General features: G+C 39.7%; 1 protein-coding gene across 1 annotated transcript in view; it reads right to left on the bottom strand.

The window, feature by feature from the left end:
- Positions 1-14934, bottom strand: part of musk (muscle, skeletal, receptor tyrosine kinase) — a 31376-nt gene that overhangs the window by 11964 nt on the left and 4478 nt on the right. Inside the window, exons 2-12 of the mRNA XM_069705052.1 lie at positions 12282-12408; positions 11702-11853; positions 11431-11558; positions 11192-11333; positions 10935-11059; positions 7185-7344; positions 6629-6635; positions 4807-5070; positions 4437-4630; positions 3829-3852; positions 3610-3698 (exon numbers count right to left, since the gene is read on the bottom strand). Of these exons, the coding sequence (XP_069561153.1) occupies positions 3610-3698; positions 3829-3852; positions 4437-4630; positions 4807-5070; positions 6629-6635; positions 7185-7344; positions 10935-11059; positions 11192-11333; positions 11431-11558; positions 11702-11853; positions 12282-12408 (1412 nt within the window). The remainder of the gene's footprint in view (positions 1-3609; positions 3699-3828; positions 3853-4436; positions 4631-4806; positions 5071-6628; positions 6636-7184; positions 7345-10934; positions 11060-11191; positions 11334-11430; positions 11559-11701; positions 11854-12281; positions 12409-14934) is intronic.

Below are 14934 nucleotides of genomic sequence, written 5' to 3'. Positions count from 1 at the left end.
TACTGTGGGGGTAAACGTATGGTGAGTGAAACATTAGAGTGTTGAGTTAATTTCCTACAGAATGTATATATTCAGGATATTTTATATCCATTATTTAAAAAAAAACACTTGAATGTTAAAACATTTTCTCTGTAATATGTAGATAATATGAAACTTAAGGCAACAGTGAGTGATCTTGAGTTGAAGTTTTTATGATCACTGACACTGGCTGAGCAAAACCTTAGGAGCTGCTACTTCTCTTGTGACCTTGCAATGGACGTTGATGAAAGCTATTCTGTGCATTATTTTTTTAAATCTACCATCCTACCATCAGTAGTGATACAGAGCGTCATGGATTGGAATGAAAATATAAGGGAGTGATTTTAAAATAGCAAACAGAAACATGCTTGCAACTATAAAACTCTAAATCTTTACATTGATTTTGTCCTACGTTAGTATTAATAATGACATACTGTGCACATGCTCAAAAGCTCTCTCCAAGAAAGTATGATGGGAACAGGAGTAATAAAAATGACAAGAAAACAGACTTGATAGAGCTGTAAACGGACTACACTGCAATACTGACAACTTTACATTAATCTATAATAATTAACCCCTGAAAATGACATTAAAATTGCCTAATGCAATCATTATTATTGGGTAAATCAATGGCTTCTTAATGTAAACAATTAAGAGATTCAATGTCACCCAATATACATGTTGTTCTATTTACATTTACATTATTCTTTTCTTTGAGCTATGTTATGCTTATATTTGGTTTGCACCATTGGATAATATTATTATTACCATGAAGAGTAGAAACAAATTAAAAACATTCATGTCCTCAAATATATGGATGAAGACATACATTCAAAACACCACCAAATTAGATTTCACGCTTATTTTAACTTTCACCCCAAATCTAATCTAGTTAACATTTATAGACTGCCAGGAGAACAAAGAAGAAATTTGACCTTTGTGAGTTAAAGTAGAATATTAATGAAACCTTATATTGTATGTTCTTTTGCCATTTTGTGAAACACACATCACCCACCTTCTGGATCTATCTAATAAAAAACATATAAGCCTTTTAAATTCAAAATGGTGCAATAAGATTAACATTATCCCAACGATGCTTATTATACTTACACGGAGGAAATGAAAGCTTTGGTGCTGCCCAGGAATTTAAGCATAATCATCAAAACAACAACAACATTGTGTTGAACCGCCCACCTTTTACTTATGTTCAGCCAGCACAACACATCACAACACTGGAAGCAGCACATCCATCCTACATTTTCACATCCTGATGCCACGCTATCTTCTCAGTAACTTGAAATCCTTTTTAACAGAACCTATAACCTCACAATATTATGTGTTATCCCAGAAGTAACGCTGAATTAGGTTACAACTATAGATTAGGCTAGTTAGCAGAATATGTTAACATTTGCAGTTTATTTAAGAGCTGACAAAAACAATGTTTAATCATTTTCTTACTGTTTTGATGAAGTATTTTTGGTAAACTCTTCATATATGGGGAATTGCTGTGACTAGCGCTCCATGTACATTAGCACTTTGAAATGGAGAACATTTTCAAGTTTGACAGGGCTGTTGTGCATGCTGCAGAGTGATAGCAAAACAGTCAGTTAGAGGCAGTGACATGAGTCTTATATTCAAAAAATAAAAACGTTTTTTTTTTTGTTTTGTTTTACTTTTATATGTTGTCTCAATGAAATAGCATACACAAAATAACATACACAAATTCGGGCGTATTTTCTAAGTATCAGGAGCAAGTTTAGAAAATACAATTTGCAAGCATCACACAAAAATAAATATTGGGTCAGCATATTGTTTCCGACATTTGCAAACTGCAGATAAGTTTTTGAGTTCTACAGTCCTCTATAGCTCATGCATGGTGTGCTTTTCTTTTCAAGTCAGAGCTGAAAACAGGCCGCTGTGTCACTGATTACACTGCTCTAGGGTATGATGTTTAAAAATCGTTAATTTCCATGGTGCTTTTGAAAAACTCAAACAAACTTACAATTTTGCAAACAAAACGTGACATTCTGAATCTCACACTGACACAGGTATACTGTATAAGTACATTTTCACATATACTTATACATACATGCACACAGACACACCAGCATGTGTGCAAAACCAAACCTATATGTTTTTGTTTACCTGTGCACTTCAGAGACTGCTAAATGTAGGATTCATATTTTTCTTCATTATGTGATCCAGTGTGCACATAGTTTTGTGTGTGTGTGAAGAAGAGGAAAACAAATCCACTCTTTTAAGCCAACATTGTGTGGAAATAAAACTACAGACAATGCACCAACATTTGTGAATTGCATTAGATGGCAGGCGTTTTCTCAATGAGAAAACGTCTGCCATCTAATGCAATTCATTAGAGCAAATGTAAAATGCAAGTGTGTGTGTGTGTGTGTGTGTGTGTGTGTGTGTGTGTGTCTCTGTGTCTTGGTGATGGAGCCTGTGGAGCATATGCGTGTGAAAGCTAATTGCTTCCAGAGGCAGGATATGACATGGTGAGCCCCTCCCTCTCTGCTGACCTGGCACACACACACACACACACACACACACACACACACACACACACACACACACACACACACACACACACACACACACACACACACACACACACACACACACACACACACACACTAACACTAGCACACAACCCTGCACAGGAGAGTAGTAACAGTTCACCCAAACAGACCCTCTCACTGAGCAAAGCCATAAAAACATAAAGGGGCTTTTAGGCCACAGGGAGTGTGTGTGTGTGTGTGTGTGTGTGTGTGTGTGTGTGTGTGTGTGTGTGTGTGTGTGTGTGTGTGTGTGTGTGTGTGTGTGTGTGTGTGTGTGTGTGTGTGTGTGTGTGTGTGTGTGTGCACTTGTAAGCACTTTTGTGTTTTCTGTTTTGAATAGAGGTCAGGAACATTTGATATAAAACTGAACAGCCACATTAAAAGTTCTGTACAAGTTTTTTTTATCAATTTAAATCAGCAGGAAACTCAGACTATAAATACGGGTATTGAACTGCTGATCCTGTGTATTTTTTCCATCTTACATGTCCGTGTCATGCCACAGTCACGTGAGGGAGATTAATTAACCTGCCACTGAAAACTTGAACCCTAATTTGAAATATGCTATGAAATGACTTTTGTTTTAATAACAAGTAGTTTACACCGCAATTGTTAAACAAATTCGGATTGTGCCAACAAAAGGTGCATGTACAGTACATCACTAAATTGGGTTCCAAAAATCACATCTTTTATTTTGGAGTTTGGAGAAGGTTTGAAAAATGTATGTATGAAATGAAACATGTAATCTGGACACAGATTGTCACATGCTGCGTATAAACCACATTTATATGCAGTTTGGGGCTGAGTAATCACAATTTCCCCTCTGTCATAATTACATGTTGTTATTTGGTACCTGCACTGGTATATTTCCCCTTAACCATAAACCTTTGTGCTTATGTGACTTTAGGGACCTACACACACACACACACACACACACACACACACACACACACACACACACACACACACACACACACACACACACACACACACACACACACACACACACAGTGCACAGTACCTGCTGGTTCCATGGCTGACACTGTATCCCAGACCTCGTCACATTCACACTGCCTTGGTAGAAACGACCTCTGTCATCGTAACATGTTGCTGTGGATACCAAACAAAAAGGAGTTACTGTAGGATTAAGGTGTTATTTGTAAAAGTTGCTGTATAATGAAATATGACTTTATTACTGCAAGAGATGCATTCTGGGTACAAATACACTCATCCTACTTACTTGTAATTTGATCTTTCTTGATGTCTGAAATGCAGAAAAGAGTAGATTTTTTTTTTAATATTAGGAGGAAGTAGAGTTATTAAGTAATTTAGAAAAAAAAAACAGCATTGAAGGTTAATTTAGTACAATTAAGATTATATTACAGAGCAAACATACAAACTATTATGCCTTCCATCATACACGCATGCACACTTGCAGCTGTGTGTTTTGGCTCAGCTCAGTTCAGCCCTCTTAATGACCTCATCAGTTTCAGTGACCTGCAGTGTGGCAGTCCAAGCTTTATTTGGCCCTCAGCGGTCACGAAGACCTGCACCAAAGCCAAATTCTGCTTTTCTTTTACATACACTCAGTTTACTTCCTCATAACTGCTTTCAAACTGTTTCTGCAGTACAGACTTCACAAATATCAGATTGGACACATTCAGGCAACCTAATTTGAATAAAAACTGGTAACAAAAAAATGTATAAAGTTGGTGTGAACTTAAATACTTTAGTATTTCGATCACTTAGAGTACTTCACTTACAACCACTTGTATTGAGGGTTCATTCAGGATTATTATATGTGCTGTGGAACAACACTCCAGATTCCCTCAGTAAGCGAATTCTTACCTACAAAAGGGACATATGTGCAGGCATCGGGGTCAGTGTGGAGACTTGGTAAAGCCTGACAGTTGGGCAGCAGTGAAGTGGGAGCGTGAGGCCCAGTGACAGAGCTGAAGAACCCCGATTGGACTGACCTACTGCCCTCCAGTACCAACCACTCCTTATGGCAGTACAGCTCCTTCACCGCCAGGCAGTGTTCTCTGTTTCATAAAGGAAGCAAAACACCTGATGATGTTTCATTCATTTAATCATTCCAAAAAAAAAACTGTGACTGAAAGTATCCACTCCATTAGTTTTTCATCATGTATTAAATCCATTCATCCATGTAATCAGCCCTTCCTTTCTTTCATTCATAGAAGAAAGAGAACCTTGCTACCTGCAGACGGGTTTAGGTGCCGGTCCTAGCCCTGACGGGTTGCAGTCGGGGAAGGAGGAGTGGCACAGCAGTGAGCGTACTGCAGGGCTACACAGCCCACTGAGTCCCTCTAGCGCCGCCCACCAGCTCTGAACCAGGTACTCCTGCATGTCCTCGGGGTCCGAGAGGGAGGAGTTAAAAAACACCAGCGAATCATCGCGCAAGACTGTGCGGCACACGTCTCCACGATATGCACTACAGTAGCCTGCAATGCCTTTATAAAGTCTGTGGGAGGGAGATACAACATATATTATCACAAGCACATATACCTACCAGATTTGATCCTCGGTAAAAGGGTTTTAAAGAGGGCTTCCATTTATCATAATCTATTTAGTATGAATTCATTCATTGGGCAGCTTTTAATTTAGATAATGATAATATAAATGGGAGAGGAATTTAATGAGAGAGATGGTGTATGATTTGTAGTCGGATACCATTATAAAACTATGATATATAATTCGGTGACAGAAAAAGGAATGACTTCTAGACGTAATAATATATAATTTCACAAACAAAATATATAGTGTATATTTTCAGTAATGCAGCAAAAATCAGGCCATTTTAAGGAATTACCTATCCCACTGCCTTTTGTCTATAATAATATAATATGGGCTTATTTGCTTTATCCAGTCATAGTTTTGTGTATCATTACTTGTACTGTGTATTTGTATAAAAGAAAGAAAGAAAGATTTTAAGAAATAGTTACTGGCTACAGGACCCCCGTAGCAATCTGTTTTTACTGCTTTGGCTGACTTAAGAAGTAATAAGATATGGTCTTTCACCTGAAATATCTCCTGTAACATCATCCAGATGTTGATCGTGAAACAGGTTGTGGAAGGTTTACATGAAATTACACCCTGTCTGTTGGACTTCTTTGCTGCTTCTAGTCTACTGTACTTTGCATAAACCTGCCCGTGTGTGTACCAGACTCTCTGTATTCCTGTTTTTTTCTCTGTTTGCTGGCTTGTTTTTTTCTGCTCTTGTGTCTGTTAGTACTCATGCATGGATATGATCCACATTTCTCAGTCTTCCTGACCGCCTGCATTTCTCTCTGACAGCCCTCACTCCAGCTTTCCTGCCGCCTCTCTATTGCAACACTTACAAAGTCCAGATGTCGCCTCTGGGAGGTTGGTGCTACAGCGGAGTTCAAGTCGAACTATCAAACTTAAAGGTGACCTGTAAATCTTTCAACCCCACCTTCTTTGTTTTCTCTTTTTCTTACTAAATAGCTGTGTTTCTATGGTCTGCATGTGGTCATTTGAAATATCAAAACCGTGTCTGTCTATGACCTGCAATCCACTGCCTCGTACATATTTCGTTTTTAATCATTTCTTTTATATCCCTCCTTCCCTCCCCCTCTATCTGTCTCTCATCCCCTCCCTCTCTCTGCAGTATCTCTCACTGTGCAGTTACGTAGTCCAGATGTGGTACCAGCCGTTGTGCTAAGGTTCAGAAAGGTACAAATTCAACTCACACCATACTGGTGATTTAGAGACCGGTTCCCTCTTGGCATTGAAAGTTTAGTGGCAGAGACAAACTGCATGTTGTATTCAGCAGACCCAAAGGAAGCAGACAGCAGACATGGTGCCCAAGTAAATAAAACAAAACTAGTTGCAGGCAAATGTGAAATGTTTCTGACTCAAGATGGGTTAAAGTAGGCTAAAACTATTTTTTATAAACTCAGTACAGTAAAAAAAAAAAAAAAAAAAAAATAACAAAAAACAGATAAACTAAATAATTGTAAACCACTTCATAGAAATAAGACACAGGCCAGTTCTCTTACCTCCACTCTATGGGGAAGTGGCAATATCCAGAGGACACCGGGTGAATGAGCACAAGCAGAAGGAGAGAGCAGAAGAGTGGAGACAGATCAGATAGATATAAATTAGTCTTAGCAGGAAGAGAAAAAAAAAACATGGTGCTCTTCTCTTCAACTCATAGCTAAGTGTGAGGAGACTCAGCCAGGTGGAAGGGCAGTGTGTGTGTGTGTGTGTGTGTGTGTGTGTGTGTGTGTGTGTGTGTGTGTGTGTGTGTGTGTGTGTGTGTGTGTGTGTGTGTGTGTGTGTGTGTGTGTGTGTGTGTGTGTGTGTGTGTGTGTGTGTGTGTGTGTTCGGAGCACCAGCCAAATGGGGTAGGCAACAAACAGCTGAAGCCACACAAAGGACAGCTAATATAACTGACAGCTTGCACAACACAAGGCAGTAGTGGCAGTAACAATAACAACACACACCCAGACAAAAGCTGCAAGTAGCTTTTAGCTTTTCTCTGATGCAGCAGTAAGTTACTGTGAATATTTGCAACATTTGGTTATGTTGTGTGAAATGTAAATCCAAACTTACCTGCGACGGTGACTCTGGCGGTTGCTTTGACGGTGTTGGCTCCAGCACTGTGTCTGTTTGAGGCCAGGCAGGTATACAGAGCCGGTTTATTCACCGTCACTTTAAGAACGGAAAGTATCACCTCTTCCACCAAGGTCTCTTCGACTGATGCTCCTGAGATCTGGGAAAAAAAAAATGTATAAATACATGAACGACATAGAAAGCACAACACATTTGTATCATTATAACAAGGACAAATTACACTTAAAGCAATATTCTTTTGGTTGTTGCTAGCTTTGTCTGCCTGCTGTGTTTAGTGCTGTTTGTTTCTTAGAAGAGGAAGAAGATGCTAAAATGCCCCCTTGAAGCATAGAGAAGGATTAGGTGATGGGTCTCTTTGGACTTTCACTACCAGCAACTCCAGTTGCATTACACACAGTCATGAGACCATTTGTCAATATACCAATATGGATAAATATTTAAATCTCTACGACTATTTTGCCTTATAGTGTGTTTCCAGATCCAAATTCACTGTGTGAATATTTGGATCTTTGTCTGCTCCACAAAGCATTGTTTGCGGTCATTGCATCGTACTGGATGTAGAGCTGAAACTATTGGACCAGCTTTAACCAATCAGTATATGCTGAAACTCTGAAACCAGTGCAACTACATTGAGAGAAAAAAATGCTCAAGTTCATTACACGTAACCACCGATACTGGTCACCGATTGGCCCGAACTTCAGTCCAGGTTATAATCACAGTGAAGAAAACTGAAGATGTGAGCAGGTCTGACAGAACCAGGCTATCAAAACGGTGCCTCCATGGATAAAACATGTACAGTCACAATATTGGTTTCTTTATGTTCACTTACATGCATACAGTACTTGTCTGCCATGGATATAACTCCTCGTAATCACTTAAAGATTTGTGAATTTTCCAGGATTCACACAATGTAAATGTAGCCAGATAAAATGTGTTTGTTGTTTTTGGTTCGTGGATTCACACTTGCAAATATATAAATGATATATGTGCGGGTGTGTAATGTGTGTGAGTGAGTCTGTCGAGGTGGTGATATGCGACTATGTCTATATTTGACGCTGTGTCTGACACCGCCTGTTTTTAGTCCGGCCTCTCTAAAATTAATGACCTCAACAAGCTGCCAGAAAAGCAGCTCCCACAGTCATTTTAATCAGCACACGCACACACACACACATAGCATTTACAAGCATTACGGGCCTGTAATCACATTGTAGCTAGCACCCAAAACTATTTAATACCCAGACATTATGTGGTGTGCGCCGACCACAACAGCATGCATTAAAAAAAAAAAAAGTCTGCTGCCTTATTGAAAAAATGACCTGCTTAACATTCTTAAGGTAGTAGTGCATATAATCCAGTGTCCATTACTTCAAATGTGTTTTAATTGAGGTATTTTTTTAGGTTCCAAAAAACATTCAACACCTTAGTTCCAAAGGAATGTTGGTCCTATGTGTTTTTTCTTTGACAGCATCATCATACCACTCCCTAACTTAAAAAAAAAACAATCCAATTAAAGCCAATAACAACGTGTATTATTAGCTAAATGCAAGGCAATCTCTTCAATCTTCTGTCACCATAATGAAAATTCCTGTTGCTGTTTATATCGCTGATCCCACAGCCAATCTTTAGGCACATTAACTGGTGTGTGTTTGTGTGTGTGTGTGTGTGTGTGTGTGTGTGTGTGTGTGTGTGTGTGTGTGTGTGTGTGTGTGTGTGTGTGTGTGTGTGTGTGTGTGTGTGTGTGTGTGTGTGTGTGTGTGTGTGTATGTGTGTGTGTGGGGGGGGAGACAGACAGACAGAGAGACAGAGACAGCAAGGGATAAGTGGGTAATTTCTTGTGTGTGCATTATAGCATACTGGATTTATGTTCTTAAGTAGTGTCCAGTTTTAAAAATTTGCCCTTGGTCATTCTATTTCATGACTTTGTCTTGTTGATGAAGGCACATGGACAACAAATGGAGAATACATCACTAACACCAATCATGTCCTTCATAGCTGCACGTTGACAAGCTTTTTGACAACATTTAGTTAAAACCACTTACAAAAGGGAACATGCTGCTTCTGTAGACCAAAATAAATGCGACATAGAGACACTGTAAAGATATTTTGAATGTGCAGTTGCATTAGCAATGCAGGGACTGTATGTCTCACAAAACAAGAGTGGTCCACTGGAGAACTGGTGAAAAAGTAATGGATTTGTTTCCAGAGGCCACTGCATGCACACAGTTATGTCTTCATCCAGCATGATCTCCTTCCCAGCACGTCAAATGCAGCTGTTTTTCAAAGCTCGCTGGTATCTCAAAGATGTGCACAAGATTCTCTTTGGAATCAGTTTTTTGGAGGACCCGTTTCGAAGAGGCATGTAAGGTTAGAATGGATTAAGAGAGCAGACTGTATATAAAAGTGGACGTATCTTCTGGGCCTGAAAAATTAGGCCATGTGGAAGTTCTTTAAACTGCAATACCACCGAGGGCTCCTAGAGGTTGGCTCCGAAAACGCTCTAGCTCCGTAGACGCTCTGGCTCCGTAGACTTCCATTCAGCTTTTCTCATGAAATACGAAGTCAATATTTTTTTTTCCCACAAATCATTATGGTGTTGTTTGCTAAAGTTGATGCTGCTAATTATTTTCCTGGGGGTTCATCTGTAAATAATTCCACCGTTATCTAGATATTAGGCCTCAAAAAGCGGTATGTATGGGGGGCATATCTCTTTAATTGACCGGCCTGTGGTCAGTCACTATAGGTGAGCGGGGGCCTAGTGTCGTCGGTCTCCCAATCAGATTGAGTCAGATCCATCGCTCGCTCGTCCCCAGCTTGTCCAAATATGGTCACTTCTGGCTCCGAAACAGCAAGATAGCGACAGGTGAAATACTGAACTCGAGGCTTCCGAACAGCTGTGGGTGTGGCGAATGAGTGATGTCACTGTTGGTTGCCGCTTGACAAAGAGCGAAAAAGTCCGCATGGGCAGGATGTTGGGGGGTGGTTGGATGGATCAAAAACAAAACTTTCAACTACGAGGCTGCTGTTTGTGTCCATGTAAAAGCAAAAGTCAGTCTCGACTTAATGTAAGTCATGTACATAATCAAACAAATGTAACATATTTGATGTGTTGCTTTATTTGAAGTCAGCAAGCCGGTAACTTGTTGGAAAAGTGGGCAAAGACAATGTGTGAGTTGCATTCATTGACTACTTGCCAACTAGTTGTAAGTTCTTTTAGATATATTAGCTTGTACAGATATTTTTAGATGACTTCACCATGCAGTAATTTTGGTTTGAAGATTAATACATGAAAGTTAATCTGATTATCGTGTGATTCATCACTGTATTGCCTGATGGTTTTCCTGAGCAGCTACTCTATTATTGTCCCTGCTTTCCCATTATGTAAGGCTCTGCAGCGGACAATGTGTCACAATTTCAGCTACGTGCTAAAATTTCTCTTATGTTGGCTGTGTCGATGGAGGCCAAACTCAACCACTGTCAAGGAGATAAGAATATTACCTGGAGATCAAAATATTTTACGGACCGCCAAGTAGACCAGGAACTGTCCGTAAATGGACAGATGGATGGATGAGGGTGGAACTCGTATTAACATAAACAATGACATTATTTCGCATTTGTTTGCAAAATTCGGTGGAGATACACAATGGGTTCAACAGAAAAATATCAGCATCACTAGTAGACCTTTTCAAAACTAATTTTGACCACAAAGACACACTCAACCTGAAGACTCACAGTGTTTCCATTTTCCAGCCAGGTGATGGTGGGGATGGGATTTCCTGTGGCGTTACAGTCCAGGGAAATCTGGCTGCCATACGCTACTCTCTTCTCCTTTGGAACCCGAAGGATTCGTGCTGGAGCTGGAAACGTACACAAACCACATACTGACACAATGGTAGAGACTATTGAAACACAAATAGTTACACTACAACTGGTACTACAGTTCTTTTAGCACATTCAGGGATGGAAAGTGAAATACATTAAATACATACCCTGTACCTCTATGGTGACAGGCTTTGAAAAGGCCAAACCAAAGCTATTCCTGGCAACACATCGATAGTGCCCTGCATCCTCCTTCTGTATGTTGTGGATTTTCAATGTACCGTAGTCGAGAATGGTCACACGGTCACTGAGCTGGAAGATATATAATTTGGGTGAAGGGTTATTCCCCTTTTGCCCTTTTGTCCTTGTTCTTCCGCTGTTTTCTTTTGTGGACGTAAAAAGCACGTACCTTGATAAGCTCATCATCCTTGAGCCAGGTGACATCTGGTTTGGGGTTGCCAAGGGTAACACAAGGCAACACTGCTTTAGACTCTATCAGAAGGGTTAGATTGGTGGGATGCCGTTTGATCTGCGGCTCTGAAGGACAGACGGACAAGAGATGCAACAAAGTGGTTTAGTCTGAATGGGAAAGTGTTGCTCTTAATAAAACTGTACAATCTGACTATTCTTTCAAAAATCTGGACTAAGACTCCTACATTCTGGGAAGAAATCAGACATACTCATCTTTAGCTGAAGTGCTCCACAGCTCTTGGCAGGCTCTCCAATGCCATTAGTAGCGAGACAGCAGTACTCTCCATTGTCTGACTCTCTTACATGGGGGATGATTAGCATCTGACCCTGCTCCTTGGTCAGGTACCGGGTGTCATAGTACCTAGTGGGACAAGAAGGAGGGGCAAAGAAGCAACGGGGAGTCTGATGATGAGCACTGTGAGGGCCCCAATGAGCAGCTAATAGTACTGACATTTTACCAAATTATTTTGACGGTACCGTCGCAATTACCTGCCAGATGTTCAAGTATTTGTGTAAATGGATAGAGTTAGTTTATTGAAGATAAAGTCGAGCAAATACATTGACAGATTTATTTTTTTTAACCTAACTGTAGGCTCTAATGTGCTAGAAGCTAATGGTTATTTAATCTTTTGCACTTGCTTTTTCTGGCGGGTCAGCAATACTCTTCCACCGCAGAAGGCATAATAAAAATTTTTTTAAATAAATGTATATATTTCTTAACAAAATTGCAAAAGTAGACTCTAACAGAGTTTCGGTAGTAGTTGACAAAGGTTTTAGTTGTAAACCTACATAATCGGCTGGTTGTTCTTGGTCCAGGAGATGTCAGCTGGGGGACGTGACTCCACCTCACAGATGAAGGTGGCATTGTGATCCAGTAGTACATCCACTGTCTCTAATAATGTGATAATACGAGGCGCTAAATAACAAATAGGCAAAGACAACATGAAGAATTTTATTACAAAGCAAGAAATCCATTATAGTTTGTGGAGAAAAATCAGACAGGAGTGAAATCCAACAAGACGATCATGTTTTTTTTTTAGTAGGACTTTTTTTTCCCCCACCAAAACTCATGGCCCTCATGCTTTTTATGCCTCCATGTCAGAAACAGCCGTGGCTGAAGGCATTGTGTTTTCGGGTTGTTTAATTTTAGAGGTCGAAAGGTCACAGTTCTTGTTGATGCAATGTCTCAGGAATGCCTTTAAACAATTGCATGTCATCTGACAAAAACATCCATTTGGACTTAAGGATGAACTGATAACATTTTGGGGGTCAAAGGTTACTGTGGCAGCAAAAACATGTTTCTGACAATTACTCCAGAATTTATAGACTAATATGACAACATTTAACGCAAATTTGTTGACATTGCATATCTGAAGGTTAAAGGTCAATTGCACTGTGAAATCTTGATGAAATGTAACTTTCCTGGCAATTATTCAACGCCATAACTGAGGAACAGAAGAGGAGACATACATGTATATGGTCAGATACTAGATTAGTGACACAAATTTTGGGCGTACACCTTGAAACTGTGGTGAGTCCTTTGATCCTTTGTCCAAGATGAGTGTGAAGCATCCACTTCTGTCATGGTTACAACTTTGTGATCCATCAGAATCAGTTTTACTGGCCAAATTCCTTCATAGTCACGCTATACTATGAGTATGGACAGATATGAATGACAGATTAGTGGAGACATACAACCATGAGGTTCAGGTTTGTCTAGCTTTTCATGCATTGGCAAAGAATGTGCCATTGAGCTAACTACTTGTAGCCAAATTATTTGACATTCCTGGCATTCCAACTTTAAATTTAGTCATCTGTTTCGGTCAATCCAGCTTAGACTGCTGACTAATACAACCAGATCAAAGGTTTTGAGCTTCCTCACAGTTTTGACCTCAGTAGAGCAGAGAAATACAAACCTTGAGGTGACGAGAGAAAAAGAAGTTTGTTTACTGGCACAATTACATGAAACATTTGGGATTTGGCAGGTTTGTGAGGATTAGAGGGAAGAAATGTTGACGTAGAAGGAAAGACAGGTATACAAGTCAAACTTTAGCTGAAGTTTTGAGGATTGCTTTAGAGTATGGCTTTGTTTTTATTCTAGCAGAAGTTCAAACAAGGACAGAGTTTTAATTCAAGGTTCAATTACGGCCTCATTCCCTAGAGCACGCACTGTTCACCACTATCTCCTTTCAACAGATGGTCTTTGTTAAAAGGAAAGTGGATAAATTACCAGTTCTGTGTATACTGAATATGCAAATGTTTAGAACCAGCAGTTCTGTTTTTTTGTGACATAAACAAATCCTGAGTAAAGATGGGATCAATATGTACTTCACCTACTGTATGTAGTCAGCTTTAATCATGGAAGGGAGTTGTAGAAAAAATTAGAAGAGGGATGGATTTCAAGCTAGAGAGCCAGGGCGAATGGGAAAACAGCTTTGAATACATTTAGAAGTAGAAAAAGAAAGAGGGAAATAAAAACGATGAAAAGACACGTTGAAATGATGAAGGGATAGAAGAAGATATTAGTGGGTGATGGAGCAGCTGTTTATATGTGGATTCAGATCAGAGGCATCAGGGTTGCTTTAAACTTTGTATGAACTGAGGAGAAGAACGAGGCAAAATAGAAAACAGGAGAGAAGAAAAGAAGACAACAGAGGAGGGGGGAGGGAAGAGAAGAAGGAAAAGAAAGCAGAGAAAAAGGGAAGGATTAAGGTTTAAAGGACATTGTGCTTGTTTTGTCTCTTGTGAAACAAAGATTTCACAATAACATAGCTGGAAAAATGCAGCCGCATTCCCACCCTCAACGTCAGGTCACTGCTGCTGTTTCACTTATGAATGGCAAACAAACAAAAAAGCTCCTATAAATCACACGGAAGCCCTGACATGAGGTCGGTTTTAAACTGGTATTTAATTTTAGCCAAGGTCAAAGTAAGGTGAAAATATGTCCCTCCTACCTACTTTATAATAGTTGAGGTGCATTCTTATTTTTAGCAGTCCACACTATCCACTATTGTATGGATTTTGTATAGACATTTATGGTCCCCAGAGGATGGATCCTAATAACTGTGGTGATCCCTGAATCCTTCATTTTATTGTGGGCAAGTTTCACCACACATTTTTACTGATGTCATCACTGTCATTGCTTACAGATTCCACCAAAGGTCAGGAAGTACTTCCTCTTAAAAAAACTTTCAAAGGAAAAGCCTTGTGTTGGTTCATATTTGCACTACGTGACAGTACAGACCCAACTCTGGAGTGGGTTTGCAGAATGTGTGTTTCTTTTCTCAATATCTTTTCTACTGCCAATATTATGTCTGAACAGATGGGTAACATCTGACGACTGAAGCCACATGATTCACTACTTAGAGCAAACGAGTGCCTCGCCAGATTTGAACTTGTCAAAGGTTATTGTTTTGAAAAGGTCCCTCCGTGTTGTTTGGAC

Source organism: Brachyistius frenatus, unplaced genomic scaffold, assembly GCF_029030835.1.
Source record: "Brachyistius frenatus isolate BFR_SWC_R1_liver_20210118 unplaced genomic scaffold, ASM2903083v1 Contig_3, whole genome shotgun sequence".
Lineage (NCBI taxonomy): Eukaryota > Metazoa > Chordata > Actinopteri > Embiotocidae > Brachyistius > Brachyistius frenatus.
The sequence above is the reverse complement of the archived record's forward strand: the minus strand, read 5'-3'. Positions and strand labels throughout refer to the sequence as shown.